Source organism: Falco rusticolus, chromosome 6 (genome assembly GCF_015220075.1).
Source record: "Falco rusticolus isolate bFalRus1 chromosome 6, bFalRus1.pri, whole genome shotgun sequence".
In the NCBI taxonomy this organism is placed as follows: Eukaryota; Metazoa; Chordata; class Aves; order Falconiformes; family Falconidae; genus Falco; species Falco rusticolus.
In genome coordinates, this window is record NC_051192.1 from 68,753,359 (window position 1) to 68,780,168 (window position 26,810).

The 26,810-nt window shown below is 42.5% G+C and overlaps 2 protein-coding genes across 7 annotated transcripts in view; both read left to right on the forward strand.

Moving 5' to 3' along the window:
* The first annotated feature begins 287 nt into the window (after positions 1 to 287).
* On the forward strand, positions 288 to 6,962 carry CLN8 (CLN8 transmembrane ER and ERGIC protein). 3 transcript variants are annotated; one of them, XM_037392127.1, is made up of 3 exons: positions 288 to 480; positions 1,825 to 2,482; positions 2,883 to 6,962. In XM_037392127.1, exons 2-3 carry the CDS (start codon positions 1,940 to 1,942, stop codon positions 3,195 to 3,197), a joined length of 858 nt encoding a protein of 285 aa, XP_037248024.1. In that variant the 5' UTR covers positions 288 to 480; positions 1,825 to 1,939; the 3' UTR covers positions 3,198 to 6,962. The 3 variants fall into 3 exon arrangements, with proteins under 3 accessions (XP_037248024.1, XP_037248026.1, XP_037248025.1); XM_037392129.1 differs by having other exon boundaries at positions 288 to 471; XM_037392128.1 differs by having other exon boundaries at positions 288 to 455.
* Positions 6,963 to 13,795: 6,833 nt separating this feature from the next.
* ARHGEF10 (Rho guanine nucleotide exchange factor 10) overlaps positions 13,796 to 26,810 on the forward strand; it is a 117,080-nt gene continuing 104,065 nt past the window's right edge. For 3 of the 4 annotated variants that reach the window (XM_037392140.1, XM_037392143.1, XM_037392142.1), the window contains exon 1: positions 13,941 to 13,985. The gene's annotated coding sequence lies outside the window, so the exon portion shown is untranslated. Of the gene's footprint in view, positions 13,864 to 13,940; positions 13,986 to 26,810 lie in introns of those variants that run through there. The other variant, XM_037392141.1, reaches the window with a different exon arrangement.

Sequence of the window (26,810 nt, forward strand, 5' to 3'; positions counted from 1 at the left end):
TACAGTTGAAGGTACCGGCTATGGCATCACTGCTCGTTCTCTTTTTGTACTGTTATTGTGGAACAGCCGCGTGTAAAATGCTAACCTTTCAGTGGTGGCGGAACACCCTGTTCGCAAGGGTCCCCTCCGGAGGGGCGGCGCGGCGCCGAGGGGCCGGACGGAGCCAGACGCCCCGCCGCCCCGCGCCTCCTGCCCAAATGGTTTAGGCGCGTCCCCCCCCCGCGCCGCCGGTGGTTCGTGCCGCCGGGCCAGCGCGCAGGGGGCGGTGGCGGCGTCGGCGTCTGGCGCATGCGCAGAGGGGCGTGTGGCGGCGGCGCGGCTGGGGGCTGTTGTTGTGGGAGCCCCGGCGGGTCGGGTCGGCCCGGGCGCTGCCGGGAGGCCGGTGGGGACGGCTTGCCGCCGGGGCAGTCCCGGGGCCGGGAAGGGCCGGCCCGCCATCGCGGGCAGCGCTGGCGGTGAGCAGCGGCGGGTGTGAGTGAGGTCTGTGCGCCGGGGCCGTCCCCCCTGCGCTGCGTGAGGGGCTCGGCGGGTGGGGCGGGGGGCGGCGGCGGGGGCTGCGCGGGAGCGGGGAAGCTGCCGCGGCCCGGCTGGGGCCAGGCTTGTCGCAGTGGGTCGCGCTGGCCAGGGTATGTTCGTGCCGTCGGATTAGTGCAGGTTACCCCGGGTTTTCCGCCGGTAGGTGGGGGGAGCTGCTGGGACCCCACCTTCGAGTCGGTGCTGTCAGGTGTGGGGCCGTGGGGCGGGCATCGGGCCCTGGGACGGCGCTGCCAGCCCGCCGCCCCGGCTTGGAGGGGGCGTCTGCGGGCGGCGGCCGGGCAGAGCAGGTCCCTGCAGGGGGGGCGTGTGGTGGCGGGGCTGCGGCGTGCTGGAGGAGGCGGGGGCATCCCGCCGGGGGCTCTGTACGAGGTGGTCGTTGTGGCTTTTTTGGTGTAGCTCCCACCGAACTGCCGAACGCGCTGTGGGTTTGAGCATTTACAGGCTGCGGTGGGTCCAGTGGTCACGCTGTTATCACTTAAATATTTCATAAAATGAGCTGGCATTCAGATATTTTAGTAGTATCTGGCTCTTCCCTCCCCACACTTGTTGTTTTTGAACTGTGCTGTGTTCAGGAACTTTCAGCGAACTTGAGGCACTTGCTGTTCAGTTAATTACACTAATGTTGTTAATACATATTAATGCTGCTTGTCTGCATTCCATAATCTTCTTGCCTTTTTGGAGTATGTTTTGTTTTGGAAAGTGGTTTAATATTCAGAAACTGATTGCAAAGTCTTGTTTTGAGATATGATCCTGAAAGCCCTTTTCTGTGTAACTGGTCCTGCTTTCTGTGTAGTTTTTGTAGTTTTATGTCCCGGATCTGTATTTGAGATTCTGAATTGCACCCAAAGGCATAGGAAGTGGTGGAAAACCAGTGAGGGAAGTGGTGGAAAACCAGTGAGGGAAGTGGTGGAAAACCAGTGAGGGAAAAGCAGGGGAGTAGGAGAATATTGGAGTACAATAACAGCACACTGCTGTCGAAATAAGTAAGAAAATAGTTTACTTTGTGTTTTCTCTTCCTCTTTCTTGCCTTTCTACTCTGCCCTCTTCAGCTTTTGTTTCAGTGTGTTACTTTGTACTAGCACAGATTTTCCAGCCCAATTGTTAATCTTAAAACACATTGCTAAAGGTTTTTTTTGTCTGGCTACCTGTCTTTGGTTTGAATATGCTTAATGGCAACAGGACCAAAGACATAACTGCAGTGGAAATGAGTTCTTTATGGTTTAGAAGCTATGTATATGGATGACTTAAAAATTCACTTTTTTTTTTTTTTTTCTCTCCTTGTTCCAGATGGAAGAGTTCATGGTTTCTGGTTTGCATAATAGCAGAGGCTGAATAGGCATAAAGGAGACTATAGTGTGGGTGAGAAGCCCCATGCAAAGCTTTGCTCTGTAAAAAAGAAGAAATGAATCCTACAAAGGATGACCCAGTGTTTGGGACCATTTTTGACTGGGACTATCTCTTATGGGAAGTTCGTTTGACATTTTTAGCTGCTGGTTTTTTAATCTACTTGGGAGTATTTCTTCTGTCTCACTGGTTGTCTTCATGGATAAGTACCACTTATCGTGCCTTACATGCAAAGGAGAAGGTGTTTTGGAATATGGCAGTCACACGTGGTATGTTCGGACTCCAGAGTTGTGTTGCTGGCTTATGGGCTTTGCTCATAGATCCTGTTTTCCATGCTGACAAAGTGTATTCACAGCAAAAGTGGAGTTGGTTTAACTGTTTAATAGCTGCTGGATTTTTCTTGCTTGAAAATGTAGCTGTTCATGTGTCTAATGTTATTTTTAGAACATTTGATGTGTTCTTGGTAGTTCATCACTTGCTTGCTTTTGGTGGCTTAGCTGGTCTCGTAATTAATGTGAAATCTGGACATTATCTGCCTTTGATGGGAATGTTGCTGGAGATGAGTACTCCCTCAACATGCATTTCCTGGATGCTTCTAAAGGTAAGAATATGATAATTTTCAAATTATGTTTGTAACAGTTTTCGTGCATCTCACTTGTACATAAGTAATCTGTGGTTTCCCTAGACAGCTTTTCAGCAAAACTGTGTTCATCTAACCAGTATCCATGTTACTGTGATACTTGCTTTTGTCATGATGGTAGTTCTGTAGTCCTCTGTTTTGATTTCTGTGCGATGCTGTGTGCGTGTGGAGAGTGAGATGGTCAGATTCGTTCTGAGTTTGGGTTGCCGTATGCGTGTGGAATATCATAGCTCTGCATTGAAAAAATGCCCGAGAGTATGCGTGTGTGAAAGCTGGGTATTTGATTAGTTCTACAGATTCCTCAGTTCCTTATCTTGAAGTACTTATCACTTCTGCATACTTTCTGTTCTTGTTTTTCTAGGCTGGCTGTGCTAACACCTTTTTCTGGAAGGCAAACCAGTGGGTGATGATCCACCTGTTTCACTGTCGCATGATTCTTACTTACCACATGTGGTGGGTGTGTATCTTCAATTGGAATTCTGTGATGGAAAATCTGGGACTACTTCATTTCATTGTTTTATTTTCGGGATTATTTGCCGTTACACTAATACTCAACCCATACTGGACATACAAAAAAACTCAGCAACTCCTCAGCCCAACTGACTGGAACTTTGAAAATAAAGCAATGGAAAATGGAAAACTGAATGGTGAAACACAGCAGAAGAAGAGGATATAACACTGAAACATCTGTTTCCTAATAGGGTAGAGGAAGGATACAATGCGAAGTAATTCTTTGCCCGTGAACTAGAAGCCTTTGCGAGAAGCTCATTAATGCGTTGATTCCTTGCTGGTAGTATTCTGTATGCACCAAAAGTATTTAAAAGCATTGTTTGTTTCATATGTGCATACACAAAAGATCTTAGACTTCTTAGTTAAGAATTACACCAACCATCAGGTTGGACAGTATTTGATGATGTAGTAGTGACATGTTCTATAACGGCATCCTTTGTCCTAACGCTTCAAAGTGGCTTTATAGTTTAGTTGTCTATTAAGCTCGGCTTGAATCAAGTTTAGCTTAAATTCTACTTCACATATGTCAGAGATACTGATACTGGAAACTATGTTAAATGGTTTATTAAGGTCAGTTATGACCCAAGTTAGGTATGCATGGGTACCTAGTTCCTGTGTGCCATTAAGTCATTCCAAGGGGCTGAACTGGTCAGTGGTAGAATGCAGTCATGGCTGTGTTTGGGTTTTGGTTTTATTTTTTTCTTTTAAGTGCACTTGAGGAAGATAGTTGTTTGAGTTTCACTGTCAAAGTGAGTTGTAGTTTCCATGTTGCTGTCAGTATGGGAAGAGTTCATATCCATCACAAATATACATATGGGGATGCAGGCATTCATTATACTGGTGGTCTAGCTAAGTAATCATAGTGGTCCCTTCCAGACTTGAAATCAGTGAAATACAAGAGGCAATGACAGAATGTTTAACTTTGTTTCATCCCTGAAAAGATTGCTGGTTGGTTATTAAAACTACTTTCTTGACCACGTGAGTGGTCATGCAGTTAGTTCTGCTAGTGCTCCTGTTTATGGTTTCTCTTATTTTTGGAAATTTTCTTAGTTATAGAGGGTTTTAGAATCTGAGGTGACTCCTCTGTGGAGGAAACCCCATATCACCTCCTTCAGGAGTTCAATTGTTCTTTTACTATTTTTATTTTACTTTGAAGAACATACAAAGTGATGCTAACAATCCTTTGCACTTTACCTGCCATGTCACTGAATCTTTCCTTGACCTAAAGAACAGGGTTACTTTTTAGACAGGGACTTGGCAAATTGCAGTAGATGTTCCCCCACTAACAGTATTGGTCTGGTGGTTTCTGGGTGAAATGTTGGGAAGTGGATAAAGGTGTAAAGATCACGATGGAAGAGAGTGACGCCCAGTGGCAGGAGAATGACAAAGCTACTAATTAGTTTTGGTGCACTGAACTAGTGAGATAAAAAGCCTGATAGTTGAAACGTTGTTGTGTAGTGTGATGTGACTGCTACACAGATTTATTTTCCAAAGTAATGACTGGGCAAGACCAAGCTGTGAAGATTTTTAGGTCATGGCATGCATTAGAGGCTTTGAGTACTCATCTGTGGTGGAGTGTATTGTTTTAAGTGTGTGCGGGAAGCATTGTGTGGTGTAAACAACTACATTTTATTAATTTTTGGTAAGTGAAGGGAGAAAGCTAGTGGTGAGATTACATAAAGTGAATTAGGGAATGCAGCAAGCACAGAGTTAAGAGCTTCTCTATAAAGGGGAGGAAACGTCTTCCTATTAGGTCACAAATGTGTAGCCAGATCTTGTTGATAGTGATGAAATGGTGAATATCTGAAACTGCCTGTTCAAAACTGGGCTGAGAGGGTCATAGTAATTTTACACAGCAACCCTACCTATTACTCTGCTGATACTCAGTACAGAAAATCTAAATTTTGTGCTACCTTCTAAGCAGGCCAGAATGATGTTGTGGTGTTTTGGCAGTGTCTCATGTCTGGATGCCTTCCTATATAAAAAAAGAGTTCTCTAAGACTTGAAATTACATACCTCTCCTGAGGAGTTGTGTGCAGGAGAGTAATGTCAAAAGTACCTTAGGAGGGATGAATTCCTTAGAAGCTGAACCCAGCTATGATATCCAAATGCCTATCTTGCAGAATCCAGACCTCATTTGTAGGAGTTCCAGGGGGGAAGGCAGAGGGTGAGTAACCAGATATCAAAATGGTGTTGTGCTCTATGCAGCTTAAAATTTAAATGTTTGGAATCAATAAAACAAGGTAATAATTATAAAAGTTCCAGCCACATAATTCTGAAGAATCTTAACAGAAAATGGAAGCATCAGAAGATAAGTAAGTTTGGGCCAAGGCTGTAATTCTTGTAGTGGTTGGCTAAAGGTGGTGAAGTTTCTATGTGTTGAAGTACAAGAACATGGAGGATTGGGGTTAGTAGTGAATATGGGACTGAAAAAAATTAGGTGTGGTTAAAGCAAAGAGATGGATAGTTATGTCAGTGGCACCAAAATTTTAAAGTTTAATATTTTGTATTGTTAATTTCTGTAATTTTAAGTGGGTTTTTAATCTTTCATGCAAAGTATTTTTTTATCATAATAAGGCAGCCTTTTCGGTATCTATCTTACTGTGAGCTTTTTTAATGCAAAGACTGTTATGGCATATTTAAAAATATTTTGCCTGTCTTAACTACCTAGTTAATAATACCTAAGAACACCTGTTAACCTAAGCACTGCTAGAACAAGAGAGCTATGCAATAAAGCAAACAGCCGCACTCATTTCAGTTGGTTTGAGAGGTGAGGGCACTTTACAGCCCAGCTAAAATACAACAGGGCATAAAAATACAGACAGCCTTTCTTCTTCATCTTGCTGGCTTAGGGTTGGAGTTACTAGTTATGTTACACAGAGCCTCTTTTCTTTTTTTTTTTTTTTTTTTTTTTTTTTTTTGTAATACTTGAGTGTTTTCTTCATTGCCTTTTGGCTGCTCCCTTCAAGAGGGTTTTCTGGCTTATGATTGTGGATGACTGCATTGCTGCTCCAAAAAAAACACTGAAAAAGTTCTCTGAGGGTTTTGGTGTCTTAACTACTCTTATAATTTAAGTGCTGCTTTTCAGCCCAAAGGGAGACTAGCCGTAATTTGTTTATAAACTTTGTTAATGTGAAACTAATTCTAGTCCTGTTGGGCCTCTCATAAGGCCTCATCTGCAACCTCATGTAGAAGATTCACAGTCAGCCTCAGTAGTGGCTGGATCAGGTCACAGGCTGTGCTCCTTCCATGATTTGGAAAACTTGTATATTATGGTTTTGGGTGAATTTTTTGTCTACCTAGGTGACTGTTGGAGACTTCATCCTACTTTCCTGGGCAAGCTTATTCAAGGAGTGCTGTTTGAGACAACAAATTATGATGGGGGTGGGAGTGTTTTGTGGGGTTTGGTTTGGTTTTGGTAAAGAAAAATGTCTGATCTAAGACACCCTGGCCAAGTCTCTGGTTCTTACTGTCTTCATACAGCGTTCCTAAATCGCAGTTTGTGTTTGCCTCCATTTGTGTCTTGTCTTTTATGTTTTTTTCCCAAAATCTGTCATTGTTTTCCCTCCCACCCACCAGTTTTTCTGTAATATTTACTCTTACTTGCAGTACTGGTCATGATCTTGCAGCAGTCATGTTACCACAGTGATACCTTTGTCTAATAAGTTTTGAGCAGTTACTGTTGGGCCCTTCTTCCACTAAGTACCCATGTTCTAATTTTTCAGGGTTTTTTTGCTTTTTCCTGATAACACTGATTAAATATTGATGCAGTGTACAGTTATAGGCCACCTTTCTTAACCTCAGGGAGACTCCCACTTAAAGTGAATTTAGAAGTGTTAAGTAAATTCAAGCGTGCTCTGGTACAATATAATGTTTGTTGAATGGTACAGCATCTTTACACTGTGTACATAAATAAAAGTATTTTATTGAATAATTGTCTACTGTGAGTTTCATTTACTGATTAAAATAATGCCTATTTTTTACTTGCTATTTGTAGCTTAGTTTTTGCAGTGTAAGCACTAAAAAAATGACTTGTTTATTTGAAATAATTCGTTAAACTTGACAAATGTGATGTCATATCCATGGAAATAGCTATAAAACCTTGTAAAGTAATGTCCCTTCAACATACTATTAACGTGAGCATGTCTAGTTAAGTGTCTGCAACACTAGAAGCTCCCCTATATGTAAGTATGTATTAAAAACGGCTAAAAAGCATCACTTGGAAATTACCCTTCTGACTTGTGTATTTGAAGTGTGTGCCTCATCTTTGCATTAGGCTCTTAACTGTGATGGCACTTCATTTGATGCCATGTGACACTTCACGGTTTGGTATGAGGCGCTTTAAATCTTTAAAAAAACCCAAACAAACCCCAGAAACTTGTCTCATTGCTAAATAACAATATAAAATTCTAAGCATTAAACGCATGTGTCTTGCATGGTGCTTTGCAGGAATTCCTGATGCTTGTTAGCATTAGCGGGTTAAAGGAAAATAGTGTCATTGCTGGCTCTTTAATTATAAGAATGCACTTTGTAAGCAACTGGCTGGCATAATTTTGCTAGCTGCCTCTGCAGTGAAGTCCCCAAGATTAATTGAAGCAGAAGACATTCATGTGTAAAGCTCCACTGTGGAATGTGTGTGGGTGCAGACTGGGATGAGAAGAACAATGCATTAATAGTATTTGTATGAATAAGGGGTTTTTTTTGTAAATAATCTGTAAAAGAAATTTAAGTGTTATTACTGTTTTGCTATTCAGATGTTTTCAATTAATAGGTAAATATATTTTACTACTCATTACCGTATTCCCAGTAAAGTATTAGAGCACACTTAGACTGACAGCGTTACTCTGCAATTACAATCTTTTGATCTTGTGTCATGGCACTGGTATTTATATTGATAATTTGGAACAAAAAATAAGTGATGGTCATTAATGCAATTCTGCCTGTTGCTCTAGTTGTCAGCCCCCAGGTGGGTTTCCAGTGTTGGAAAAGACACTGCATGCTCTGCATCTGGTTCACTAATGAGCACGTTCAGCTAGTGGCAGCGTCACAGAACAGAAACAAAGTGTTCTTGCAGCACATCCTGCCTTCCTGTTTTCCCCGAGTAAAAGGGAGCTGGGTGAGGTGGAATGGCAAAGATAATGATGCAGCAAAGCTGCAAGGACGTTGAAAGGAAAGGAGTGGGGCCTGCTGGCACATCCACAAAGGAGGAGAAAGCAAGGAAATTGGCTGTGCTGTTGCTCGCTGCTGTCTGTGTGTGTATGTATGTTCTGATGAGTCAGGTAGGTCACTTCTGAGTCCTTAAGGATATGACCTGAGCAGAGAGAGCAGACATTTGATACTAGCTTTATCAGATAAAGGCCAAATTACTTCTGGTCTGAAATATTTATTTCCTCATGTGATTCTCTTAGCTGCCAACGCCTGGTGCACATAGAGTGCTGTATAAGCTGACACTGTTTTCACCAATATGCTCTCTGGTATTTACTGTAAAGACTTGTGAGGATGTGCCTCTTTTCAGTACTGATAGTTGATTGTGGTAGCTCCAGGTACTCACTCGGCCTGACTTTTATTATTGCTGCTGGTATACAGGTCTGCAGCTTCCCTCTCCTGCTTTGCTACTTCTGCTGCCAGAAGCAGTTTACCGTGTGAACTCTGCGTTTTGTCACCAAACCTGTGCTCCCTGAAGTTTAATCATGGGGCTTGCACTGAGTGTGGGAGAAAATATACCCGAGAAAGGACTAATTTGGGGGGGGCTTGGCTTTCCTACATTTCTGGACCGTGCAGTTCTGTTGTGATCTTTAAAGAGTAAATCAAGGTGATAACTATGACACCTTGAAATACAAAGCCCTGCAGGCAAACTACAAAAGTACAGAGAAGTGGTTTGCATAGGGTAGACATGGAGCATCTAACAAGAGCTTGATCATTTTGTGGGTCATATTTACAGGAAGAAAATATATCCTGGAAAGCAGCAGTAGCCTTGCTTAGGAGCCATAGAAATAAATATGAAAAAAATTAGGAGGCTTTGGGATGAGGTAGCTGAGACTGTTTTGTTACATTGCTGTAACTGGTTGTTACACTGCTGATTGGGTTGCAGTTGGGACATTGAATGTATAGATGTCTAACTCCTTAACTCTTTTTCTCAGCAACACATTGCTTTAAGTATCGCTGTGATGCTGGCTGAGGGTAAGTTTGAGGACCTTTTTTAGGACATCAAGTTTCCCAAGCAATGTATTGCCCAAGGCTGAAGGAGCCTACAGTGTGTTCTAATTTATAGTAATTTATTCTTGCATTATCATTGCCTTTTCATCTTGCACAATTATTTTTCACCCCTGGAGGCTTTTTTGCATATTCATGAGTACAAATCAATCTGCTCTTTTATTTTCCTAGCCATCCTAATACTTTTTACTTGACACTTCTCCTACTTGAATTCCTTTTTCTTAAATGTTGGCAGCTTAAGAGTTGTACATAGTAGTTCATATGAAGTCTTCTCAGTGCCCTGGATTGCGCTAGTGCTTCCTTTCTGCCACTGCAGAAGCCCTGCTTCAGCCAAAGGTGCATGTATCTTCACGGCTGCACGATCCTGGCGCTTCACAGGCTCCTGTGGCAGCGAATCGATTCGAGTTTTTCACTGCCTTAGCTTTGGAAATGAAGCAGAGAATTCAGTGTGGCAAAATAACCAAAAAGTGGGAATTTTGTGTAATGGAAATAACTTGTGCGTATTACTGTACTGCTGCTGGTGCCCAGGCGCTGGCGGGGGCTGCAGGGCCCTGTGAGGAGCACAACCGGTTCCCTCCAGCTCCAGCCACCCCTGCAGGGCACGGCTGGGCCCCGCGGCCTTGTGAGGCGGTGGCACCTCAGGGAAAGAAAGGGCAAAAACATGACACAGGCAAAATGAGGAGTAAGGGAAAAAAAAAAAAAAAAAAAAAAAATGACGAGTCAATTGTACAGACACCAAGGTGAGAGGAGAATGAGGGGCAGGAGGTGCTCCAGGTGCCGGAGCAGAGATTCTGGGGCAGCCTCTGGAGGAGCCCACAAAGGAGCAGGTTTATCCAGGACTGCAGCCTGTGGGAATGCCAAAGCTGGAGCAGAGGAGAAATGTGGGGAGGGAGTTCAGAGAGAACCTGTTACGAGCTGACCACAACCCCTGTATCCCATCCCACCATGGCCCTTGGGCTGGGGGAGGCAGGAGCTGGGAATGAAGGAGTGAAGGAGTTGAAGTTGAGCCTGGGAAGAAGGCGGGGGGCGTGTGTGGGGGGGGGTGGGGGTGGGGTGGGGGGTGGGTGTGTTTGGTTTTGTCTTTGTTTCTCACCATCTTTTTCTAATTTTAATTGGCAATAGATGAAATTTCCCCAAGTCAGATCTGTTCGGCCCATGGCAGTAGTTGCTAAATGAACTCCCTGTCTTTGACCCACAAGCTTTCCATCTTATTTTCTCCCCCTGCCCTGTTGAGAGGGAGTGAGAGAGCAGCTGGGTGGGGGTCTGGCTGCTGGCCAGGGTCAACCCACCACAGTAAGTTACGGCATCAGCTGTACGATTGCTCATGTGTCACCCGTGACAACAAGGAGCTGATGTAACACAAGGACTCTCGTGCTGCGGAATGTTGAAATTTAGGAAAATCTGGAACTAGCCCATCTGAATTGGCAGTCTGAGAATTTGACTTGCAAACGCTTCTCTCAAACAGAGAGTTCATGAGAGAAGTTCTAGTGCTGGTAAAACATCAGTGTTCTAAAACTCAGTTGTCACGTTAACCTGTACTGGTACGCTCAGAACTGACATACTGTTTTGCAGTAGTGGTGCTGCTTCTTCCAGCAGACCAGGAAGACAGGCCAGCAGTAGGCATCATATCAGAAAGTGAATGGGCAATGCTTTTTTATAAAACCAAATTTTATTTTCATGTAATAGTCTGAATTTGAGAGCTCTGTGTTTTGCCTTTGTAAAAAATTATCTATTTACATATATATCTATATAAATTTTTCATAGTATCATCACTCAGCCTTGTTTGGTAAGGGAAGTAGAGGGGACTTGTAACTTCAGAGTTACTCCAAAGACTCCAGCATGAGTTCTGCAGATGCTCAAGCAGGGCTGTAGGATGTCTGGGCTTTGAGTGGTTTCTGAAGAATTACAGTGAGCAGATGTCATACTGTCTTTGTGTGGGACACAGTTGAGAACAACAGGAGAAACAATTTCTGAATTTCCAGTGGATGAAAACTCCCAAAGTGATGTGCCGGCTATATCAGCTGGTAAATAGAAGGAAGAAACAGAAAATCAGGCTTCACTGGAGGACTTGGTAACCTAAGTTTTAGTTACCTTGTTCAGATTTCATGCAATGTTTTGGAAAGCAAGCCATAGGAATGATGATGGTATGTCCTTAGGTGCCATAAATTTAAGTTTACATTCAACCACTCCAGTTTCCATGGAGAGAGAAAAAACGGGTGCCTTCTTCACAGCATTGTGTCGTGTGGGGCCAGGACACTGCTCTGTCTGTGTTGTCCTTACGATGCCCAGTACATATGTTGGAGTAGATGCATGACCAAGGGTAGCTCAGAGGCAAGAGATATCTTTGCCAAAGCCCCATTAACCAGAAATGAGAGCAGGTAAGTTCTGGTGAGGTCTCGTCGTACAGGTATCACCACTAAAACCAATTTAAACATCATCTTCTTAGGACCTGGTTATGAAAAGCATCATGTTAACTCTGGAGACAGCCATTATCTGTACTCTAATTATGGGTGGATAAATGATGAATTTGTGATTGCAGTGGTTAGGGTGCTGATTATAACTGCTAATAGGATGTTGCCTTAGAAAACAGTAGGAGGAGTGCAGATGATTTTGGAAGTTACTTTTGCTTTTTTATAGCTTGATCTGTTATTGTCAGATTTGTCCAACAAGGTTTCTACAGTAACTTCTTATTAGAATTGGATAAGGATATATATGTATGGTCACCAGAACCAAAGAAGTGGTTGTCAAAAATCAAAAGGGTTCAGAAAAGAACTACAGGAAGGATTTGAAGGTTGTCTTTCTAGCAGAGAAATATAATTATAAGAGGAGGAATTTAATGCATGTAGATAATGAGTTGGCTGCCAAGAGGAGAAGGATATTGCTTGTAAATGGTATTTTTAATCATGGAATTTTGCTAGTTGCACTTAATCTAGATACGTGTATGTTCTTTAATGTGGCCTCTAATGATAAGCAGTTACTACACAGTTTGCCAAAGATGGATTGCCTGCCATTTCAGCTCCTGAAATGATAGCTGGGTGTAAGTGAAGTGCAACATACTTCAAAATTTCAAAAGCTATGGGATAAAGTGGTCTCTTTGCTGGAAGCGGAACTGAATGCCATAATGATATTCCTGATCCTAACCTTTACATATGGCCCAATTTACTCATGTTCTTTCTTATGTAGAACCTATAGGGTTATGTGAGAACTATTTTAAGTTCACACTGTCACGAACTGCATTAAAAAGAAATAAATTTATGAAAACGGAAACGTTTTTGAAAGTAATACTTTTAAATATTTAATTTGTAGTTCAGGTTTCATGAATCCACACGACGACATGGGATAATCTACAACTACAGACAAATGAAAAACGTAGAAAAAAGGTGGATTAATCAAATGTCTTTTGAGATGCTGCCATTTTCTAGTAACATTGGCGTGTAATGATAATGAATTTACTATACCTGGGCATTTTTCATTTTTGGCAGTAGCAGGAGTGCACATAGATAGGCAAGGATCACTGCTGGATGATGCATGGATTTTTGAACAGCATTTAGCTTGAAGGTTTTGTGCTTAAAAGTGGTCCAAAGATTTTAAATAATATTTAGCAGTATTAAATAGTTGACATTGATATGAAGGATGCATAATGCACTTAAGAGCATTTATTTTCATAAAAGCATGAAAAAAAAACCTGCATACATTGGATATATTGTAAAGTACACATTTTCAAAATAATTGTCTTGTAAAGGTTTTTTGTTGTTTTTCTTTTTTTTTCTTTTTTTCAGTTTTATGGAAGGGGCACGTTCAGTCCTGAAGTGCATTCACACAAATGTACAAGTGGTTGATGCTACTTGCAGAATAAGCATTACCTGTTTGCCCGACACAGTCTGTGAGTGACTGGTTGACTCGGTCAGTACTGGGGTGCAGGCCCCTCGCTGGGAGGAAAGTCACACGAGAAGGGTGAGAAAAGAGCGAAGATCGCAAGGCTGGGGCTGGGGCGCCAGCATTTGCAGAAAACCTTTAAGTTTGAAAGTGTTTCAAGTGGTCAGTGAGATTGAATTCCACAGCAGCTGGCCCGGCTGGGTGTGCGTCTGCACGCCCGGGGGCTGGTGGGGAGAACGAGGCCAAGGGGAAAAAAGTTTGCCACGTGTGCGCCCGGTTCTCCGGTGCTGGGACTGCCTGGCCTCCCGCTCCCTTGCCGCCGGGCCGCTCGGCTCTTCGCCCGTTACACCGCCGGCCCCGCACCCCCGGCCCTCCCTGTCCCCCGGGGCCGCCCACCGCCCGCAGCTGCCCCCTGGGGCGCGGGGGCGGGCGGCGGCATCACGTGCGGCGGCAGGAATGCGGTGGGGGGCCGGGCCGGGCCGGGGGGAGCACGACGCCCGCCCGCCGCCACCGCCCGCCCCGCCCCGCCGCGACCGGCGGGCTGCTGCGCCAACCGGGAGGCGGTGGGGCCCCGCGCTGCCCCAATGGCGGCAGGCGCTGCCCGAAGAGCCCGGCGGTGGGCGGAGCGAGCAGGCGGCGGCGGCCCCGGGAGGCGGTAACGGCGGCGGTGGGCGGGCAGGCGGCTCCCGCGCCGGGCTCGGGAGCTCCGCGCGGCGGCGGCACCCCCGGGCGGGGGGAGCCGGGTGAGTGACGCGTCCGGGAGCGGGGCCGCGCTGCAGCCCCGGCGGGACGGAGCGGGGCGGGACGGAGCGGGCGGGCGGCGGCCTCGGAGCTCCTGGCGGCGGCGCCGGCCGCGGCGGAGGAGGTGGGTGTTCCCGCCGCGGCTGCAGCCGGCGGGGAGCGCCGGGATCCCGCCGCGGTGTTAGTCACGGGAAGTTTCGCCCGTCGGGGATGGGCTCGGTGTTTGGTGCGGGGACACCCTTCGTCGTCCCCGGGGCAGCGGGGGGGTCTCTGCCCTCCTGGGTGGAGGAGAGGAAAACCCGCGTTTTTAAAACGCGTTATTAAATAGGTTTTGCCAGTCGCCGCAGCGGGGATGCTAGGGTCTTTAGTCAAGGCCGGTTACTCCGTTTTCGAACTTGTAGCTCTTGACCTTTGTTGAAGTTTCTTCCGCGGGGTTTTCGCGGGGACTTTCGCAGGCGGGTGAGACCCTTCGGGCTGCCCGGCTCCGGCATCCCTCTCCTTTTCGTAAGGCGCGGACAAGGCTATGGAAAATCCAAACTCTTTCCTTCCCCCTTCTTGAAAACTGCGTTCGACACCACCTTTGTCGTTGGGATCTGCAATTAAGTTGGCAGTCTTGAAACAGGCGAAAACCACCTTGGCACGATAACAACTGTCCATGTCTGCATATTTATTTATTTATTTATTTTCGAAAGGAGGTTTTAAAATTGGCTTTGCACTTTATACTTCAAATAGTGGTGGAGCTACATAGTTGCCTGTGGCAATCCCGGACCACATAGTTACTGTTGAGAGATGCCCCGCTCTTAGCCGGTAAGGCAGAGGCAGCTTTAGAAGATTGGTCAGTCAATTCACCTGGGCGAGCGCTGTCAGCGGGCAATGCCGGGTGCTGGGAAAGACTGCTACCGATAATTTGCTCATAGCAAAGGTTTCCTTTAAAGGCCTTCGTGTGATGCTTGTATTTGTGACCAAAAAAAGATTTAATCTGTGCTAAATTTGTCCTCTTTCATGTATTTGCTCAGTCCTGTTCTCGTCCCCGAAAAAAGACCTAGTAAGAACATGGCTTTTATCTTGTGCTAGCAGGTTTTAAGTTGTTACTTGCAGTGTAAATAGTATCTTTTTTGTTTCAGTTGTTCAGTTTAAGTGTTACCATAAAAAGATACAATGTTGGGGGGTTTTTTGCATGAGTCAGGCAATAAGATTGACTGTTTAAAAACTGTCTTGTGCTGAGTAAATAGGGTGAGGACACACCACTGTATGTTAGCATGTGACTGTTATTGTTGTAAAGGAAATAAATGTTTTCCCAAAGCCTTTACTCTGCTCAGTGAACCCCAGTGAGCAATCCGTTCTGCAGTAGAAATGAAGTATTACATTTTAAAAATTTCCTGTTGGCACTCGGGAGACGTGGTTTTGTTGCCTGAACATGGGACATGTTGGGTGCCTACAGCTGCTAGCCCATTATTCAGGCAGGGGTTCTGGCTGTTCAGCTGTTTGCTTCAATGGGCCCTTCATTCTTTTCACTTGGGTGATCTGTTTGATCTTGATAATCTGTCTGACTTGCTTTGTTTAATCCATCTTGTCTCCCCCTCACCACCCTCGGGCTCAGTAGCTCATGAACTAGTTACATGTGTTTATCTGGTTATGTACAGTAGTTCTTTAGACACTACCTTGAAATCTGATATTTCTGAGGTACAGTGAGATTTCAAGACTTTTATAACACAGCCTACAGATTTCTTGGTTTACCTGTGGGGCTGTGCATGAGACATGACCTACCACATGAGCGATGACAAGTGTCTTGTGATGGGACTGGCACTGGGTGTCCAGCACATGGGGGTTTCACGGCTGATGTCCACAGGTGCATGTGGTGGGAGAAAGGACTGTGGAAGTAGCTAGATGCTTGAGGAACGTGCTGTCCGGCAGTTCCTGCTGACTGCCAGGACCCAGCAGGATCCTATTTGGGCTTTGGGAGCTCATACCCCCGGGATATGGAGAGGAGCCGTAGTACTGTGTGACAGGTGTGTGCAGGCTGGCACCACAGCTCTTCGTTACTGAGACCAAATACGCAAGTCCTGTGCTATTTGCTTTGACAGGTCAGTGGTGAGCAGACCAAAGTACTGAGGATGTGGTTTCCTCCCTCCATGCCCATGAGCACTCTTCTGAACAGGGGCTGTGATTAATCCACAGTATTACAGAAATAGTATTTAGAGTCACACACACACACACACACCCCCACCCCCACCCCCCTCACCCCCCGATACCTCAGCATCTTGTGGTGTTTTTTTTTCTTCTAGCCCTTTAACTTCAGTGGAAGTACTCTGACTTACACTTGTGTAGAAATATTAGGTCTAAACCCTTGCGCTACTCATAGGTTCTGATTATCCTAAACCTAGTAGCTGTACAGCATGTCTTAAGTAAGGTACAGCCTTAGTTCTGAGTAGGCTGAATTTTTAATGTTAGACATCACAACTTTTAGAGGTTTTTTAGTATCTTTCAGTCTATTATTATTTTTCACAGAGCTTGTTCTTTGTTTGTCTGTTTTCTTGGTTATCAATTTATACATACACCGTGTTGCACTGATTTTCTTAGTTTTTTTTCTTTTTGCCAGGACACCACTACTTACTGCTGGAGGAGGGGTTGTCTTTTGTTTTCCATGTCTGTTACAATTGAGGGTATTTATTCAAATTTGCTATGAAGAAATCTCAACACCAGAGGACTTCTTCAGTCGATTCTGAGTTGTTTAGGATTCCTTGCATAGTTTATAAACATTTGAAGGAAGACAACAAGCTTGTCCGAAACCTTGAAGGGCTATTGTCAAACGTCATAATTGTTAATGGAATTTAATACAACTGGGAATTGTAAATTACTCATCTGTAAAACAGGAAATCTATTAACTGCTTCTGTGTAAAGTAGAAATTATTTTTAGAATCTATTGTAGAAAATTTATAAACTTCAGTCTATTTCTGAAGAATCCAGGAAAGAAATTCTGCAGTCCAGGAGGAAGAGGAGTAGTTTTAATTCAGACTGTCAGATTAAAATTTACGTGTTCTGCAGAGCTGTTGTCAGTTTATTCATGCATCTGTAATACTGCACTGCTGTCTGTATGTGATGGAGAAATGAGCAGTGTGTAGAACTTACTTCCTTCATCTTTACATATGTGGGATAGTAATTTTCTTCCTGCTTCTGTAAAGTGACCTCTGTTACACTTTTTCCTTTTTCTTTAATTACGTCTTTCCATTTTACAGTTTTAGTTTAGAACTGTAGAAGGGATCTCATGGGAAATTTTCTTATGGCCTCTAAATTTAAGGGCATTTTTCAGGCTTTCTGTAAGTTCAGCTTCCTGATGGCTTTTTAAGCCACAAGTGCGTTTCCATACTATCCTCAGATGCTTCATGTGGAATATCTGTTGCAGCAGTTGCTCCTTAGAGAAACTTCCTTTGAAGTTAAATGCTGTGAATGCAATTGTCAAGTGCGTCTTATTTTTTGAACATTTTATATGTTATACCGGGGCAGTAAATGGGGCTTCGTTAATAGTAGTATGAATTAGTCTTTCATTTTGTATATATTCTACAACATTTGAGGGTGGCATTTTTCATATCAAAGACTTTCTTCTGTTAAAATCAGAATTCATTACAGATATTTTTTTCCACTCCTGTTCCTATTCGTACAAAGTCTTTGTTGTTGTTACATCTGTTATTGGAAAATTAATATTGGTATATTAGTTTTTGAATTTAGAAGCAGTTTAAAGAGTGGAAAAGCTGCAAGCTTGGATGCTTGGAAGTTATCAGGGATTCATAAACTGAAGCTTGAGAATTACTTAGGGAGACCGCAGGCATGCTATGCGGAGGAGGTGTTCTTAATAATGAGGGGATGAACATGAGCAAGATAACCCAAAATTCTCATAATGGAACTATACAACTATGTCTTAGCACTTCCTGTGTTCACGTCTTTCTCAGTAACATTATTGTAAGTGATTTGCAGAAAGCAAATCTTGGGACTCAAGGCCTGTCACATATCTGTGGCAGGAAACTGCTGCATTATTAGCATCTTTTGAAATTTAAATCACTTGGACATTTTCTTACGGTAAAGAATCTGAGGTTTACTAGCACCAAAATACCTCAGTTTATTTTGAAACCAGGGACATGTAAAAGTACAACTTGTTTTTAATGGAGTGATGACAAGTAATGCTAAACAAGATTTGAAGAATATATCTTCAAACTTGTGTGTTTAGATCATAAACTTGATTCGCATTTATTCTGACTTTCCTGAATCAGCAAGACTGTGGGAAGTGATGCATAACTGCACAACATTGATTCATGTCCTACATGTTTGCTGCTCAGTCAGGAAGCCTGAAGCTTAATGTCAAATGCGTGGGTGAAGCAGTTAACTAGCGCAAAATAAATTGTTCTACTTACGTGGTGCTGAATAGGGGCATTATCTTGGGAAAAATCTGTTTCAGTGACTTACTGTACTGTTCAATACTTGTTACTTGGGACTGAACCATGAATATGAACTATTAGGATCCAAGCTCAAGGTCACACATGCATGCTTGTTTCTGTTCTCTAATCTCTTTTCTCAAAATGCTTTCAAAAAGATTGCAGAGATCATGTGAATATTTTTTTCCTTTGTGATACAGAATATATATATATATATTAGACATTTCAAGAAAGGGGATATAAATTATTTCCTCATCTGTAAAACAGGATCATCAGTTATTGGAAAGTAGATGGCAATATTTAGATCTCCTGCTAGGACCACAGTGAGTCTTGAGCTTATGTCTCTTGACTTTGTATTTTTCACTACTTTAAAACAATCAATGTCTCACCCTCCGTGTTCTTTTAGAGTTTTATACATAATGTTCAATGTTGTTGCAAGCCATGGACTGACTAATTTGAGTCTTAAAAACTTCACTTTTGGAAGGTGGAGAAGAGAGAGGCCTCCTCAATCATTTCCAAATCGAGGAAGGAGTGTAGACTGAGGTTAGGACTAGATGCAGAACTTACACTTCCGTGGAAAACTGCCTTCCATTATATGTTTTTTGAAGATGAGGGCTGTTTTGTGCAGGAGCTATTGCTATTTTTCTTTCTTGCTTTAATTGATGCTTTAACAGCTGCATTACCGGATTTCTGATTTGAGTAACATTTTTTGTGTTATAAAAAGAAAATCAATGAAAATTGTGTTATTTTTCTAGAGCATGCATTATGATTCTAATTTATGATTAGAAATGTATTGCCATATTTTACTCCAAATATTTTAGAAACAGGAATAAAAGTCTGTATTTATATTCTTAGTAACTTTATTGATCAGGTGAAATAAATTTATTCAGTTGGATAATGATCAGATGTAACGGGTTGTCCTTGATCAGAAAGAGTATGGTTACTTTTCCAAGGACAGCAGTACCCAAAGGACTGAAAATAAATGTGTCTCTATCAGTACTAGGTTTGCAGAAGGTGGTAGGAACTGAATCTTCAGTTCAGTGTATCATTTCACTTGTATCATTGGAAAGAGCTTCTGACGGAAATTTTCATCAGTTGTCATCAGTATCTTGAAAGACAACTTACGCCTTGTAAAACTAGGACTCATGGATTTAATGTAAGTTTGACCAGGACTTTCTGTTTTCGTGGTGGATGTGGGGATGAAGTACAATTGGAGGGGGGAAATATGCTTTATCAGCTGTATCCACAAAAAACATTCCCCCCTGCCTTTTTTTTCTTTTTTTTTTTTTTTTTTTTTAAGCTAAGAACTCTAAGAACTTGATTTGCTGGGGAATCAAAATAGGTTTCAGGAGGTGGCATTTTCCCGATGACAGAAATACTGTATGTTATATAAAGGGCTGATCAGAATTACTGGAGTAAATGACTATTTTGGTGCATTTTTTAATTAAAAAACATTTATAAAATCTCTGCATAATAATTTTAGTTACATGTGCAGTAATATGTATATATGTATGTGGTAATATGTATGCAATTAAACCATACTTAGGTTTACATCACAATTGAAGTGTTATACAGCTTGCAAGGATCTTCTCAGACTTAAAAATAGAAATCTTGGGGAGGATATTTCCAGTGAAGGTAACACTTGATTTTCAATATTGAAAGGGACTAATCTAGATTAAGTTTAAAAGAGGAAATTCAGAAATCTGATAATTTTTCCAGGTGAAGTTACTTGATTACAATAATTTTTAGAGCAAACTAAGTAAAATGCTCTTAGTATTCATATATTTTTATTTTGTTTGTGTGCACAATGTGGAAGATCATGGTCTTGAACCAGCAACACAGTCCTCTAGTTTGTGTGGCATGGAAAAACAACAACAACAACAACAAATCAGTCATGACTAAAAGTATGTGACGCCAGCATTCACTTTTAATTCTTTGGATTTAGCAATTTGTTATAGCACACTCAACCTCCAGGATGGCCTCCAAAACCTGGGGTGATGCTTCTCTTCTTCCTTTGGGTATTGAAACAGTTGCAAAAAAAAAAGGCAGGAACGAAGGCTTGTTTGCTAAAAGTCAGGTGCCCTACTTGCTTGTTTGGGAACCTGTGCTCTTCCCTGTTTCAATAACTTTTTACCCATATTCCATCTCGTTCCTTAAATGTTTCTAAGTCTCTGCTTTCCGATCTGTAAAGTAAGTATAGTGCTACTGAGCTTAATAAAGTCATGTGTTTGTGTTGGATTCAGCAAGGTCTTTGCAGAATTCATTATGATCTGGGTGAGTGTACTGTCAGATGGGTGAGAAACTGGTGAGATGGTTGGGTTTAGAGGTGACTACTTGGTTATAACTTACCTGGAGGCTGGTAACCAGTGGAGTGTCCCAGCTGTCTGTCATAGGATGCGTCCTGTTCAGTGTTATGCATGACTTGGGAGTTGACCAGCCCTTGCTTATGAAGTTAGCGGGTGTCATCAAACTGGGGGAGAGGATGAGCAGTGGATATGCTTGAGATCAGGGCTGTCATTTAGAAAGACCTGGGCAGGTTGGAGGAGCTGGCTGGCAGGAACTTAATGAAATTCAGCATTGATGAAGGCAGAGCAGCAGATGTGGGAAGCAAGATCTCTTCCAAGGAGAAGGGTTCCCCTTCACTCAGCACTTGTCAGACCCCACCCGGAGTATTGCATCCAGCTTTGTGTCCATACCCCACCTCTATACAAGAAAGATGTGGATAAACTGGAGCAAGTTCAACACAAGGCCACCATGATGTCGGGAGGTTGTAGCACTACCCTGGAGGAGAGGCTGAGGAAGCTGGGCTTGTTCAGCCTGGAGAAGAGATGCTTCATGGGGGCCTAATGGCAGCCTGCCCCTGCCTGCTGGCAGGTTATCTGTCAAGAAGGTGGCAGGACAACAGGCAATGATTATAAACTGAAGTAAGGGTAGTTCTGATATAAGAGGAATGTTTGTCCAACTAAGCAGGAGAACAGGTTGCCTGGCAAGGTTGTGCAGTCTGTCTTTGGAGATTTCCAAGACCTCCATAGAGAAAGCAGCCTGGTCTCACTTCATAGCTGACTTAGCTTTGAGCTGCAGGTTGGACTATATGACTCCTAAGGTACCTGCGAACCTGAATGAGTCTATTTTGCCTTGCAATAATACTCTGTAGAGGGGAAGAACATAAGTTTTTAATTTTTTTTTAATATTTAAAATGGATTAAAAAAATCCATAGTGCTTTCTGCTTTCATTGTGGGTAGGAGCCCTCAGACAAATCTGCAAATGTGGTCATTACTTTCTTCCTCTTTTTCCCCTCCTTGAGATGTACTAGGCAGGAATCTGCTCGAGGTGAAGAAATGTAAATAATATCCTTTAAAAAGAAGGATCAGAAAACCAATATTCAGCCATGTTCTTGGGGTGTCCCTGTAGATAGGTTCTTGTTCAGGGCTTGCAGCTGCGTAGTTCTGTAACTTTGAGCTGCTTGGTGTGAGAAAGCGTGGCAGAAAAAGAAGCCCAGTAGCTTTTAGGGAAGCGGATTCTGCATGCAGTCTGGAAAATATGCATCTCTGTGGGTCTGGCCTTGTTTGCATTGCAGCTGCTAATAGACTTTCCCCTGACTTTTATCTGAGCAAGGAACTGGGCTTCATATTTACTGTCTACTTGAAGCTATGCAGTTCCTTATTCCATTGCTTATGATTTATGTAATTTTCTTTGTTAAATTTAAAGTATAACATTTGTATACTACAGGACTGTCAGCTATTAATAAAACCAAATCAACATTAAAATAAACAATGATCTGGCCTTGATATAGCCTTCTATGGCTTCCAGCATGTGATGGTAAGCTGTCATAATATAAATGCCTGCTTCATTCATGCCCACTGTAGTATAAAAACATCTCTTAAGAAACACAGTCTGTGGAATTTAGGGTTTTTTTAGGAATAGTCTTGTATGGAGAACAGATCGTGCTATCAGTTTTTATTTTTTCTGTATAACAGAGCCATCTTGAGGTATAGGGAAAAAAAAAATTATACATCTTTTTCTCTGTGTTTTATCTCCTTGCCTCTCTGCACCCTCAGAAGAGTCTGTATATCAAATTTCAGCAAGATTTACTTCCCAGTGGGACTTTTGTAGTTATAGGTGGAAGAAGACTCAATTAGGCATTACACAGCAATAATCAGTAAGTGACTTTACAGCAAGAGGATTTTGGATGTTCATGGGCTTTGTCTTCATGGTTTCTTCTTGGTTTTATTTATTTAATTTTTAGGCTTCCAGGCTTTCTCAAAGAAGTTACTTTGCAGCTTGCCTGCACTAAGCTTTTTCCATGAGTCACAGTTCCTTGGAAATCAGTCTCCTCATTTCGTCTTCTCTGTTTTCTATTAAAAAATGCTCACTGGTTCACTCTTTCTGCAGCGTAAGAGTGAGGAATCCTGATGTCGCTGCAGTTACAGTGTGCACTGCTTAAAGAGAAGGTACATTGCCTTTACAGTTCAGGTGGTAGAACTAGAAAACTTGGCAGTGTGTGCCCCTTTGTAGCTCAGTGTATAGGTACTGTGCCACCAAGTCTGAACACTGTACTGCCTCGTAGTTTTGGTGGAGTCTGGTGCAGTCCTGTTTCTGTTACCTACTGACTAATGTACAAGTGATGACTTTTGGAAAATAGTTTTAATCAAGTGGAAATGCAGATGTTGATCAGTATTTGTATTCCTGTAGATGAGAAGTGGTGGTCTGTTGTTTATCCCACAATTAAAGGAAACTATTGAACGAAATCTGATGCACAGCTGTATCTGAAAAACCTAGTCCTGGAGGTAGAAGGATTTACCAGAGATGAGAGGGGAAACCATGACACAAACAGGAGCACTGACTTTCTTCTGTAGTCTTTGAACAAGTATAGAGGTGCCTTTGTTTTCTTTGCTGAAACTGTAATTTACTGTGGAATCGGTATTTCAGTCTCATGGATGCCTGGCCACCAGCCTCTGTTATTTAGGTGTTAGCGTTCCGAGGTTATAAGGTCTGCTGTGGAACATCACAGACTCCCACTTCCTTCCATACCATCTTTCATGGTCAAAGGTGAGGGCTCTTGGTGGAAAATTTGAAATAAGTGTTGGGAACTATTCTTGGGGATCATTTCACACTTGGCCATTTCTGGTTTCTGGTGTGAGTGCCGCTTGAGATCTGACTGAGTAGGACTTCTCTGTATGGGAACATCTCCCAGGAACATCTGATTTTAATGTGGTATTTTAATTTCTTGGGATTTTTTTCTTAATTGTCAATTTAAAATTTAGAAATTTTTACAAACTTGGTGAGGACCTGAATATACTGCAGTGTATTAAGAAAATGCATGCATTTAAGATGGTTATTGCCGATTTTTAAAGACAAACTTATTAATAGCTAAATGGTTGGAATAAAAACATGTTACCCTGCTACAAATAGCTTTTGTTTTTTAACAGCACTAGTCCCTTAGGCTTGGAATATTTGAGGTTTGCTCAAATATAACAGGTTAGTCATTGAACCAATCTAAGTGGACAGTTAAACTGAGAACTTACAAAGTTGGAAAGCTCCTTCCTCTTCCAGTGTGTATAAGTGAGAGTTGCCCGTTTCTCCTAACAGTTTGACAGGAAAAGACCAGGTGAAAACATCATGAAGCAGACAGGGGAGGTAAGGGGCCAGTCTTTTGGCCAGAGTGGGTCACCTGCCTCGCATAAAAATAACTGGATGCTCCTCAGCCTCTCTCCCTGCATCTGCTGTACTTTGGGTACACAGGTGAAATGTGGGGGAAGAGATGGGGAGGAGGCAATCTAGACCACCACTGTGGTCCACACTAGCCACTGCTACCTCTGTTCACATCTGAAGCATAGAAGGTGATGTGTACCGAGTCAGGTGAATTGGTTGGGTACCTGGAAGCTCATGGGAAATCTTCCACTTTGGGCTAGGTAACTTCAAGAGCTTCTTTCTGTCCTTGTGTTTTTGTGATTGCTGTGGAGCCTGGAAGGGAGCCATTTGAGTCATTAAATAGAGGATATACTATGTATGAGAAGTCAATTTTATATGGAAAAAAAGCTCTGTATTTTTATAACATCTGTGTCACATAGAGTAAGTCAGGGCAGTTGTTATTCAGATTAATAATTTTAAAATGCAATCCACATGCATATAATAGCTCACGTTTCATGTTTAATAGGCCATTTTTTCTATTTGCAGCTTTTAAATACCTTTGGAATGAAATTTTAGTATTCTGTGTCTTAAAAGCTCATAGCTGTTCAATTTCTTAAATAATTTTATGTTAAACTAAGTACCACCTACTCAGTGGTCACTTCAGTGTGGGGCTCTGGGTGCAAGTGAGGGACTGGCAAACTGGAACAAATGCAGTGAAGGTCACTGCCATGGCTGGGGGAAGGGAACAGGTCAGAAGAGGCTTGAGGGAACTGGGTTTGTGTGGTTTTGAGAAGAAAGGATTGAGGGGGATTGAATTGCAGTCCTCTGCTCCCTAAGGCGGCGTTGCAAAGAAGAGACAGAGCCAACCTTTTTTCAGAGGTGCACAACAGGATAATGAGAAACAATGGCCACAAGCTGCTGTAACGGTAATTCCAGTTGGGCACAAGGGAAAACTTTCCTGGAGTGGTTGGTTAAACACAGGAGCAGGCTGCCCTGGGAGGGGGTAAAAACTCTACTTTCGGAGGGTTTCAGAACTTGGGTGGAAAAGGCCCCGAGTAACCTGATCTAATTTTGAAGACACCTGTCCTGAATGTATGAGAGAACATTCAGAGGTCCCTTTCAGCTTAATTTGAGCTGTGATTTCTATGATTATTGTTTCAATGCACCTGTATAGCTGTGTGGTGTGTAACTGTTAGCAGCAGAATCAATGGGGAAACTGCTTGAGCTACAAGAGTAAACTGTGCCATATGCTGCTAGTCAAATTAAATTATCTGGCTTAATCTTGATTTAAGCATCTTTGACCTGAGTTAGTTCCCCTGCCTCTCAACAGAAGAGCGAAAAACTTTTCTTTGAAATATGGTGCTGCTAGAGATCATTCATCAGTGTGCTGTCTGCTGCGTAAAATGACAATTATTTTATTTTTATGATGGGTATTACTGTAATGTACAATACACAAACTCTCTTTGCTACTGCAATGCTTTTCCCAGTGTTTAATAAGTAGAGAAAAATATGTGGAACTTCAAGATGAATTAATTCAATCTATAAGTCAAGCCCTAAGGCATTCTTAAGTGGGAAAGTGTATCTTTCTTCTTGTGAATAACTGCACTGTTCAGATGGGAGCAGGCAGGTCAGTGGCTAGGACTCTAACACTGGGTCTGTGTCCTTCCTCAACACAATTCTTGTGCAATTCAAAGCATGTCACTGTAGAGCTAGATCAAAATGGAAAACAAGTTGAAAACTTTCATAGCTCAGCTCTGCCTGCAGTTAGTATTTGCTTGTGAGGAAGAAACTGATTTTAAAAATCGTCGTCGAAGTTAACTTCCACAGATGTTTAAAAATTTACATCATTTAAATAAAAAAATATTCTGAAGGCCTTTTAGCTAGTCTCTTAAAGATGTATTTGGAAGGGGTGCTGAAACTGACTTTCAGAGGTTTGCTGGTTATTGCATGTTTCACACTTGAAAATCTATGTTCCAGTGATGATTGAACTTCAAAAGAATAAAGAAAAATAGCCTTTTCTTCAAACCATATTCCCCCCTCATTTTGGCTGACAATTTTGGTGTGGCAAAATGCATTCCAGACGTTTGTAAGCAGGAACACGCCTTTGAGCTCTGCAGATATAAATTGTAGAGAAAGTCTTTAGAAGGGACACTGTACAGTGAAAGCATGTAACTGAATATTTTTTGTGTTATAGACAGATGCTATATATGTGTATGAATCCTTTCTGAGCCTTGGCTTTGAAGCTACTTGGTTTTGTCTAGGACTTGGTTAAGAATTACCAAAGCTTAAGACAATTTAAATGAGAATTTTTTATGCTTAGAGAATGCAAGTAGTTATGAATTGTCTCATCCTACAAGGATCTTGCACTACCAGAGTTATCGTTCCTGGCACGTCTGTCCTTGCATACCTGATGTCAGGGAGGTAAATTGCCTGATACCTTCTAAGGTTGGATTCTTTCTTAAGGCATTTCCTTCCATTCACTGCCACCTTCTGTAAGTGGCAGTTGATTTTACCTCTGTAGCCCAAATAATTTAGTTTATTATTTCTCCATTGTACCTTGAATTTCACTACCTCCTTCAACTTTTTTCATATTACAGCTATGGAGACTTTCCAAGGGTTTGAGCTGTTTTGTGTGCTGTTGCCAGCAGAAGTGGTAGCTTCTTAATGTTAACATCTACAGACCACTCAAGAGTAGGACAGAAAATTAAGCATTGTCTCTTGCACTGTCTCGTATGGCTTTTGGAAAGTTTTCCTCCTCAGCCTTGTTCTGAAATCTATCTTTTTGATATGCTGTCTCTTGAGCTAGAGCGAAAATGGGTTTGGGGCAGAGTGTGCGCATTGCTCAATGCAACAGGTGCAGTTTTTCCTTCCAGAAGATACTGGAATATCAC